The following is a 9,663-nucleotide window of genomic DNA, read 5'->3' as shown; positions in this document are numbered from 1 at the left end:
GCTCGGAGACGTGTCAAATGCGTATATAAAGAACAGCATGTCGAGACGTCTCCAAGCTTGGCCGGAATATCTTTGGGATGTATCGCTCCAAGGGCATGACAATTGACGCAAATGATGTAAACTATTCGGGGCAACGAGTAGGAATGATATTGTGCTCGAATTCAAAAAAATGTATCCACGCTATAAAAAAGGAGAGCGGTTGTTGAGCCAGCTGGCCCACAATCTATTAGTAAAAACTATTTGTTACGCGTTGTATCAGCGACCTATGTTTGTATTACAAGCAAGACCGAGGTGGAGTTGTCATTGTCGGAGTTAACGTCGAGGAGGGTTACTTATTAGTTTGTTGATGCAGTCGAGAGATTTTATTTTTTCAAATTTAAAGTGGCTATCAGTTAAAGAACTTGGTCCTGTGCAAAGTCTTAAGGCATGCGGGTGACGCACGACGGGGAACGTAAGTATTTCCTTGATCGGGTGGAGGCGATTGTCAACTTCTGCGTGATAAAGGTGTGATTGATGCTTATTCCACTCGTGCGCCCATTGGCACGGATGTCTACGAGATTGAAAGTGACGCCAGCGCCCTGCTTGGAAATTTGGACGCGCAAGGTCAATCTCACGTTTGTGATTTTCAGTCGATTGGCAGATCTTTGCTTTCATTGACGCTCAGACATCGTATTTGCGGGGCACAAGCCTGCCAAGCAAACGCACAAGCCACGATTGCACGACTGGAAGCTGGTTGAACGCATCGTGTATTATCTGAGCGGGACGGGCGTAAAGCTGCTCGCAGTTCCTCACTCCTCGTTGACGAATTTAAAATAGTAAATTCATTTTTAAAGGGGGGACGATGTAACGGGCTAAAGTTGTTCTAATGTTACACAGTCCCCGTTAAGTACACCAAGTGTACTTAACGGGATGGTCACTTACTAAATCAAAGTAGTTAGACCCAGCACTTGGGTGTGGTTCACATTTGTGACCAACACTTGTTTATGGAGGGATGACGCCTAGCGTCATCCGTTACGCGAGTTATCGAGAAAGATACGCTCGCAATACATATTAAGTGTTATCAATAGAGATGACATTTTAAATGGTAAAAATAGGCATTTATATATGTAACACGATTAAATATAAATCAGTCTGACTACTTCCTACTTGGTAAGTGCGCACGAGGAGCCGGATTACCGCAATTTTGGCTCTCTACGTAAACTTACGTGTCGACACATCACGTGTCTTGGATTCGCGATAAAATTACGATTTCGATACAAAAGATTCGAAATCTTAATTTTATCGCGAATCGCCACCATCGGTCGAACGGCAGCCATGACTAAGGCAGTGCTATGTATGAACCCTGGGCCAATCGAGTTCGAGCCGCGTGTGCTCAAAGCTTTTTCCATGGAAGGCATTTCGCATGTGGACAAGACGGTAATTGATGTTTTTGGCCAGTGTCTGGAGAAGATGCGCCAAGTGTTTTTGGCCCCGGATGGTCAGCCGCTCGTCGTCGCAGGCTCGGGCACGCTTGGATGGGATATGGTTGGAGCGAATCTCATCAACAAAGACGACGATGTTTTAATCATCAATCATGGTACGTCGCGACTCGATTGTCACGTATAAAGTCGCACACTCTTACGAAGCAGCAAACAGGGTACTTTGGAGACAATTTTGCCGAATGCCTCGAGCGTTATGGCGCGACAATCACGCACGCTCGTAGCAAGGTACAGAACAATCAAACAACTTATGAAATGTCATACACGCTAAGACCTCTATCGCAACCTAGATTGGCTCGCACTTTCCAGTAGCAGAGCTCGAAAGGGTCTTGCAAAGCGGTCCAAGTTATAAAGTCGTGAGCATTACTCACGTTGATACGTCCACGGGCGTGCGTGCTCCTGTCAAGGAGTATGCCGCCACGATCCGACGACTGCAGCCTGACGCTGTCGTAATCGTCGATGGCGTCTGCGCAACTGGTGGCGAGGAAACTCGCATGAAGCAGTGGGACCTCGATATGGTTCTCACTGGCTCCCAAAAGTGCCTTGGTGTCCCCGCAGGACTCAGTTTATCGGTCATACGTCCACGCGCGTTGCAGCTGTTTGAAAAGAACACATCCAAGCTCGACAAGTACTATGTCGATTGGCGAAATTGGCTGCCAATTATGAAAAACTACGAGGCGCGTCAGCCAAGCTACTTTGCAACTCCGTCCGTAAACCATTTATTTGCGCTAAATGTCGCATTGGATATTCTATTGGACAATGGCGGCATGGAACAGCGCTTTCGAGAGCATCAACTCGTTGGAGACGCGATCAAAGAAGCCATGACGACGCTTGGGTGTTTTCTTGTGACGGCTGACGACAGTGGCGCAAATACGCTCACGTGTGTCCGCTATCCTGCTGGGATTGGTGCGGCTGACTTCCTTCCAAAGGTGGTAAAACGTGGCGTATCACTGGCGGGAGGTCTTCATAAAGCAATTAAGACAGAGTACTTTCGGATTGGTCACATGGGTCCAAGTACACGTTGTGTGGACCACATATTGAAGACCGTGGAAGCGATTGAAGGCGCGTTTCTTGAGTGCGGGCACGCGGTCAAGGAGCCCGGGAAGGCGGCAAAAGATCTGAAGAAAAAGCTCCACGGGAAACTTGCAATGCATCCCGAGAGCGGCTTTGAGGCTACGCACCTTAGTTGCCTTTTGCCTCCGAAGTGCCAAGTGTACTCGATTGCCGCGGTTGTGCTTGCGTTTGCCTCGGGTCTTTTGATCACGAAGCTGAGAAGTAATTAATTAGACAGGAGCGTTAAAAGTGACCATCACTCTTGCTACTGTAACTTTTGGCTTACAATGCTAGCAATTACGATCAGACCGCACGTGCTATTTGCAGATTAGGTTCACAAGCAAATGCATTAACTTCTTTGCATTTAGCATGACTCTAGCTCTGAAGACCGAACAAGTGACTCTTGTTTGGTGTAAATACTTAAACTCGACGAGCATTGCTTTTATTCTTTTTTTGAAGAAAAAGTTAGTGATTCAAGTCGTTACATAAAAACCTCTCTATAAATTCATACACCAAACGTGTCTAAACTTTACCTTCCAAATTCGATGCCCGTTTCGACTTTTTTACCAGATACCTTGCCAGTCCAAAATGGACAGGAACGACGTTCAGAACCTCGTCTGTGGCGGCAGTACGTCTGCCGAAGATGCTGCAATATCATGAGAGCGCATTGATCGACAGTTTTCTTTGGCCTTGTTTACAGTTGCTGGTTGCATGTCTCGGACAGCTGTGGCTCCGTTAGAGCGCTTAAAAATTTTGCTGCAGGTGCAAGACTACATTAAAAAGGGTGGACCTGAAACGGGAGCTTCTCCGGCCAAGTACCGAACAATGTGGCAGTCTCTGCGGCAAATCCATATGGAAGAAGGTGTGCATGGCTATTTTAAAGGCAATGGTGCCAATTGCATCCGCGTCTTTCTATATGTGGCTATTCAATTTGCCACGTTTGAAAAAATAAAAGTGCTGATTTCAGACAATACAAACTTACTAAGCTCATTACAAAAGCTCATTGGCGGCGCTGTCGCGGGCGTTGTATCAGTCTGTGTTACGTACCCACTAGACGCAGCTCGTGCTCGCCTAACGGTCCAAGGAGGATTGGCCGAAACAAGGCACACGGGCCTTTTTAATGTCTTATCGACTGTTTTGCGGGTTGAGGGATTGCGTGGCATGTACCGTGGTGTATTGCCCACCATTTGGGGTATTGCACCTTACGCAGGCCTCAATTTTACTGTATATGATACGCTTCGTACATCTGTGCCACGTGATGCGAAGAATGAGCCTGATGCTATGTATCTACTTGCGTGTGGAGCCCTTGCAGGGACGTGTGGTCAGACTGCTGCGTATCCATTAGATGTTCTCCGTCGCCGGTTCCAACTCAGCACTTTGCGCGAAGGTGCGACAGAGTACACAAGCACTCTTGGTGGATTGCGGACAATCATTCGTAACGAGGGAGTACGGGGGTTATACCGAGGCCTTGTTCCAAATTTTATTAAAGTGATACCATCTGTTGCCATCATGTTTACATCAAATGATTTGATGCAGCGAGTTATCAATAAGTACGACGATTAATTAAAACGTCGTCAAATATAATTAATTTGCACTTTATCGACGTAATTTCACAATCCTCTAGCGTCGTTGATAGCGAGAGAGAAGCTTACCACGCCAGGCATCGTGTAGATATCAATCGACGGTGCTGCTCCGCCTATAGCAATAATATCCGTTGCATCGTCTACTACGCAAAAATGACAGGATGGCAAATTCGACCGAGCAGTCGCGAGCAACTGTCCGGAACTGCGATTCCACTTTTTTAAATTTGCATCATTCCCGACACTTAAAAGTTCCATTTGGTGAAAGACAACGTCATGGACATCACTCGTTGTCTTGGTAAAGTGCACAGGCACTCGCGATGGAAGATGCCACATACCGAGAAATCCACCAGTTATTTGAGCAGGATTCCCATATGCTCGTTTGCTGCCACCACCACAAGCCAACCACATTTCGGAATCATCGTGTGCGATCGCCCCAACCCATACATATGGAAGTGACGACTTGTTTGACTGAGTTGTTGGTTGAGGCCTCAAGAATTCGACTTTTCGGTCCTGACGAATGTCCCAGACACCGATTGTGCCATCTTCTGACCCCGTTATGAGCTCTTCCGAGTGCTGCAGATGACGCACTGTGTGTAAATAATCGTCATGACCTTCGAATTGTCGCGTGAATTGCTGCGTCACAAGATCCCATTCATGCGCCTCATTGTCTCCCCCTGCGAGAAATAAGTGCCCCGTCGTCTTGCTTACTGCGATTTCATTAATTTCGGATGCTGGCAATAGTGCTTTTCGAAATCCCAATGTCTTCCGCTTCAAATGGTCGATATGAACAGGCTTCAGCTTCGTAGCTTTCGAAGAATCGTCCACTGCTGCTAAAATATCTTTCCACTTCCACACTCTAAAATCCAGATCTCCTCCACTATAAAAATCGGTAATAGCAAATTCGGTTGTGTACAATTAATCTCTTTATTGCTGCATGGTGATCAGCACGTACCTGATTAGCAATGGATTTGTCTCATTACCAGCAAAGCGAAGTGAATAAATTTGAGTCGGATGCGCTTGAATTGATACATTTGGTCCTGGATATGCGGATTCTCTGCAAAGAAATGAATGAACAATTTAGCATACTCTCATATTGTTTGAGTAAATGATAACAATACGTACTCGTCGCGGCGTACAAGGTCCCAGTAACCGGGCTTCATTAGTCGGTCGAGCTGATAAATAAGAAGCAGCCCCGTGCTCGTCGCAGCCACCAGCACAGATTTTTGATGTGTAAAATTTTCTGGTGCAAATATTGCCTGGTACACAAGGGCCTCGTTCGCGCGCATCGTTCGCAACAGCTCGTCGCGGTAGCCGCCCTCATCGTAAGCTGCTGGGTCCATACTTCAGCGATGAAATAACGATGCCTATTGGCTAAATTATGCATATTAAAATAGCTTCGACCTTGGGAGTGGGCATCTGTCGCAAGCTACACTTCGAGTTCCGCAAGCTCAGTAGTATTAAGCATTAGAGCAAAACAAGTATACGTACAGCTTAATTATTTTGCACACTACCAAAGACTTTGTATCCATTAACTTATATTCAGCTAGCTTCATTATAAAGAATGAGTCAAAGCCCCATTGAAAGTCTTCATCCGTATCTGATGACCTTTACAGAAAATATCTTAGAAAGGTTAGCCATACAATTCTCCTTAAATGGGTGATTTAGTAATATTATGGTAATGTGTAGCCGATGTCCGGAGTAGACCCCCTCGGTTTTATTAGGTCGTTGACATTAATAGGAAGACCTTGTAACGCTCAATAAACTTGCACGCAGATTCGTTGAAAGGATGAACAGCTACAACTGAGATACGTGAGTGAACGTTAAAATAATCTCTGCACGCAGCAACAATCAAAATGATTCATTACGTATTCTAACGACTATGCTACAAATCACTACGTAACGAGCATGTCCAAATGCGACCATCGCGGTCGCATCACCGCTGCAGATGTTTTTCGAGCATTGCTAGAGTAATATCGCAATATCGAATCGGAAGCTCTGTAGAATATTTCCGAATTTGCAGCTATACCTCACTGATTACTAGCTTTAGTTCAAGCTTCTATAAACGCCTCGTCTTCGATATAAAAATCTGTTGGTCTCTATTTTTTCTTGCCACTCTTGCCGCTCTTGCCTGAACTTGTATCCCCATCCGTCCCTTCGTCTTTCATAGCCGCCTTTCGAGCAATCTTATCCTGTAGTGCTTTTGCGTCAGCCTCACGTTTGGCGAGTATGTTGCCCTGGCTGTTCGATTTCGCATGCTTGGCCTGGCGCGCCTGGGCGCGCTGTATGTAGCAATTAGTTGAATAATGACCAAATGCATAAGTCAATGATCTTTACTGGCTTGCATTAAATCGCAAAGCATCAAAATGCAAAGCAGTCCATCTGAACGTACCGCACGATCCGTGTCTCGCTGGTTCCCGCGTGTCATAACTTCACACTCACTTGCTTAAAGTTGTAAATTTGTCAACTGTTAATTCTGCCTGACTCTTTTTAGAATTCAATTAAAAATAAACTGCCAGTGCAAAATTCGAGAATACTTAGCAATTTTTTTAGTTGAGAATTTTTATTTAAGGCTTCATTTATAACCTGCTGCAATCAAGGCTGCGTATGTACTTTACTAGAGCTGACCGCTCTAAGAAGACTAAGAAATCCGGATACACATCAAACTAAAAATTGTGACCGAGTGAGTTCATAAAGCCATGGTGGTTTTTATTATTAACTTAGCAGAAATAGTTATGCGAGATAGCGTTACGTATTAGCTAGGTCCGGGTTGCGCTCGAGGTACTCGCGGTCAATCAAAGCGTCAGTATGACGCTTACTAACCTTAAGGTATGGCTTAAAAAACGCCAGCTGGCCCAGAACTTCCGAAATTAGCTGCTGGTGCTGAAGCGTTTTACTTGAGACATACATATATATGAAATAAATCGATTTGGTGACGCTTAAAACGTAACAACACGTCCATATCAAGGTGATTTGACCACTCACTTATTTTTTTAATTAAGCAAGGTGACGAATGAGTAGCCTTTCTAGAAAACATCACCATTATTGAGCCAAAACGCTCAGTCGTCGCAAGCAATTAAATTCCAGGCGCAACTCTAACGACTGCATGTGCGAAGAATAATCCCTTAGCAGCATCTCGCATCACTATTTTGCTTATTTATAAGATTTGCCACCCGATCAAGCTGATTGTCTATCAATCTCGGCAAAACCGATTACGTATCAGAAAAGCTCAAGTAAAAATAGTATGCGCTAACTTTCGTCTCAAAAATCAGGTATAAAGTAAGGCTGACTCCCTTGCAGCTCGGTGCGTGCGTTCTTCATATGGAAACGTTTCGACAACAACGCAATGCTATCTCTCCCGGCCGCGCCAATTAGCTCCACAGGCGGTAGCAATCGTCATCACTATCTATCGAGGAAAGGCGATGCCTGGCGGCCCCACGCATCTGTCATGTATACCGCGTCGCTAGCAAAGCGGCAGCAGCTGTTTGCAGTCAAACACCCGCAGATCCCGGTAAGCACCTCGATGCTGAAGGCGGCGCAACAGTCGCACGAAGATCCTAGAGATTCTTCCTCGTTTCTGCAACCAACGGGTCCGGTTCCCTTTCGTTTAATGGCGTTTTCAGACTCGAGTGATGAAGACAGTGACTACATGCCATCAGATGAGGAAGACGAGGAGGAATATGACGTGGAAGAGCGCGAGGAAGAAGACCATGCAATGTTAGGAAACCGATCAATATGGCATGAAAAGAAGCATATGAACAAAGCCTTCATGAGTAGGGAACAAGTGAAAGAGGGGGAGCTTCTGTGTGAGAACAAGTCATGGAATGCTGACAAGGGCCATCGGTGGACAAAGGGTTTTTCCAAGCCGACAAAATGCATGCTTCCAAAGCGTTTTCATCATTTCAAGTCTAGAAATCAATCGACAAAGAAAGAGGGACTGCATCGATCCTACAAGTTCGTGCTGGCTGGCGTTGTGCTGGTGAATTTGGTCCAATTGATTCTCGTCTATTCGGTCTCATCGTGGGCGTTTTCAATGGTTGCGTGGCAACCTCTACACAGTGAAAACGACGCTCTCGACAGCGCTGTAGCTATTTCAGCCAGTACGATATTAAATGATACGGTCCTGAAGGAAAAGCTACCGTATCAGGTCCCAGACCATGTGCGAACGGGACTGTATTTGTGCTCGACACTCTCCCGCCGTCTTGTTCAATCAGACCGCGACGTCATGGCCACACAACATGCGTTGCGTGCATGTGATCTTGCTGTCAAATTTGCACCACAGGGCTCTCAAGAAGCCATTGAAGCGCTTGTGGTACGAGGAGATTTACGGAGTTTGCTCTCGCTCTTTGATAATGCCATGGAGGACTATAACGCTGCTGTGAAATTGGTGCAAAAGGCACAAGAACTTGACAACAAGAGGAGTTTTGCGTTGGGATTGTTGCAGCAATTGGAGCTTAAATTAGTTGCGAATCGTTGGACGCAATTGTACTTAAAAAGGGAGTTTAAAGATCTGCGACGTGAGGCGAAAACAGGAATTAGCAACTCCAATACTGATGTCAAGGAGCTTGCACACGATTGGCTGAATGCGTTTAAGCGCAAGAAACCTGTGCTGGACGCATTGATTCGACAGCGGGGCTGGACGCTGCGTCGTCTAAAGTACGAAAGCTTGGAGGATAATGTTGTCGACATTAATTGATCAAAAAGATCGCGTTGTACCTATGTTTGAATGCATCTTTTTTAATCATTAACTTTTGCATTTTTAATTCTAATTTCTAGTGTCGCTCTCCGACAAGATTTTGTGCAATTGCCTTTAATTCCCGCACTCGATCTGGCTGCTGGTCATGAGCCACCAGGTATGAATATAGATCATTCACAAATTCAAGCGTATCTGGGCTAAGCAAAACTGCTTGCTCCAAGTTTTGCACGACCTTGATATCAAATGCCTTCTTGCCAGTGCTTTCCATCCTCGCAAGACGCATATTTGCCAAATTGTAATGCATATTGGCATTATCTGGAAACTTTGCCGTCGCGGTTTTAAACACTTGCACCGCCGAGTTTAAATCACCTAATTCACCAAAGGTCTCCGCTAAAGCTGCTAGCGTGATGCCGTATGCTTTTTGGAGCTCTAGCACGTCCTCTTGATCGAATCCCTTAGCTGAGTCAAACTCTTTGGTATAAATATGTATCGATCTCTGGTATGCTTTTTTCGCCTGTAGTAGCTGTCCCATGGCTGCATAGGTCAAGCCCAGTCGAAACCAGATCGACGCATCCATCTTGCCGTCTTCGAGCTCACTGGCCTGGACGTAGCAATGAAGTGCCGCCTCTAATTGTCCTGATGCCGAATTGACGTCTGCTAGACGCACAAGCGCTTCCAAATGATTTGGATCACATTTATTTGCTCTTTGAAAGGCTGCTATCGCTCCATCAAGTGATTCCAGCTGTTCAAAGGCCAAGCCGGCAGAGAAGGCATCGTCGAAGCTTAAAGTGTCCAGTTCGACTTGAATTTCAGTCGTTGTTGTCGACTTCTGAGTCTTATGCTTCTTTGTTGTCTT

The 9,663-nt window shown here is 45.6% G+C and overlaps 4 protein-coding genes across 4 annotated transcripts; 2 read left to right on the top strand and 2 right to left on the bottom strand.

The window, feature by feature from the left end:
* The first annotated feature begins 1,274 nt into the window (after window positions 1–1,274).
* CCR75_003826 (uncharacterized protein) lies at window positions 1,275–3,181 on the top strand. The gene is made up of 3 exons (XM_067961919.1): window positions 1,275–1,576; window positions 1,636–1,706; window positions 1,769–3,181. The coding sequence occupies exons 1-3, from the start codon at window positions 1,315–1,317 to the stop codon at window positions 2,759–2,761; spliced, it is 1,326 nt and encodes a 441-aa protein (XP_067817525.1). The 5' UTR covers window positions 1,275–1,314; the 3' UTR covers window positions 2,762–3,181.
* Window positions 3,160–5,615, bottom strand: CCR75_003825 (uncharacterized protein). Its single transcript, XM_067961918.1, has 3 exons — window positions 5,237–5,615; window positions 5,067–5,168; window positions 3,160–4,991 (listed from the first exon to the last, which is right to left on the bottom strand). The coding sequence occupies exons 1-3, from the start codon at window positions 5,452–5,454 to the stop codon at window positions 4,142–4,144; spliced, it is 1,170 nt and encodes a 389-aa protein (XP_067817524.1). The 5' UTR covers window positions 5,455–5,615; the 3' UTR covers window positions 3,160–4,141.
* A 595-nt stretch (window positions 5,616–6,210) lies between these two features.
* On the bottom strand, window positions 6,211–6,539 carry CCR75_003824 (uncharacterized protein; the record flags this gene model as incomplete). Its single annotated transcript, XM_067961917.1, has 2 exons — window positions 6,211–6,393; window positions 6,504–6,539. The coding sequence occupies 2 exons, from the start codon at window positions 6,537–6,539 to the stop codon at window positions 6,211–6,213; spliced, it is 219 nt and encodes a 72-aa protein (XP_067817523.1).
* Window positions 6,540–7,457: 918 nt separating this feature from the next.
* Window positions 7,458–9,008, top strand: CCR75_003823 (uncharacterized protein; the record flags this gene model as incomplete). The annotated part of the gene is made up of 2 exons (XM_067961916.1): window positions 7,458–8,767; window positions 8,888–9,008. The coding sequence occupies 2 exons, from the start codon at window positions 7,458–7,460 to the stop codon at window positions 9,006–9,008; spliced, it is 1,431 nt and encodes a 476-aa protein (XP_067817529.1).
* Window positions 9,009–9,663: the final 655 nt, after the last annotated feature.

The sequence above is a fragment of the Bremia lactucae genome, linkage group LG7, assembly GCF_004359215.1.
Source record: "Bremia lactucae strain SF5 linkage group LG7, whole genome shotgun sequence".
Taxonomy (NCBI): Eukaryota; Oomycota; class Peronosporomycetes; order Peronosporales; family Peronosporaceae; genus Bremia; species Bremia lactucae.
The sequence above is the reverse complement of the archived record's forward strand: the minus strand, read 5'-3'. Positions and strand labels throughout refer to the sequence as shown.

Coding starts and splice junctions, on each gene's coding strand:
- CCR75_003825 (XM_067961918.1), bottom strand. CDS start 5,454: ATGGACCCAGCAGCTTACGATGAGGGCGGCTACCGCGACGAGCTGTTG. Junction 5,169..5,236: donor GACCTTGTACGCCGCGACGA/GTACGTATTGTT, acceptor ATTTCTTTGCAG/AGAATCCGCATATCCAGGAC. Junction 4,992..5,066: donor ACAAATCCATTGCTAATCAG/GTACGTGCTGAT, acceptor CGATTTTTATAG/TGGAGGAGATCTGGATTTTA.
- CCR75_003826 (XM_067961919.1), top strand. CDS start 1,315: ATGACTAAGGCAGTGCTATGTATGAACCCTGGGCCAATCGAGTTCGAG. Junction 1,577..1,635: donor TGTTTTAATCATCAATCATG/GTACGTCGCGAC, acceptor AGCAGCAAACAG/GGTACTTTGGAGACAATTTT. Junction 1,707..1,768: donor TCACGCACGCTCGTAGCAAG/GTACAGAACAAT, acceptor ATCGCAACCTAG/ATTGGCTCGCACTTTCCAGT.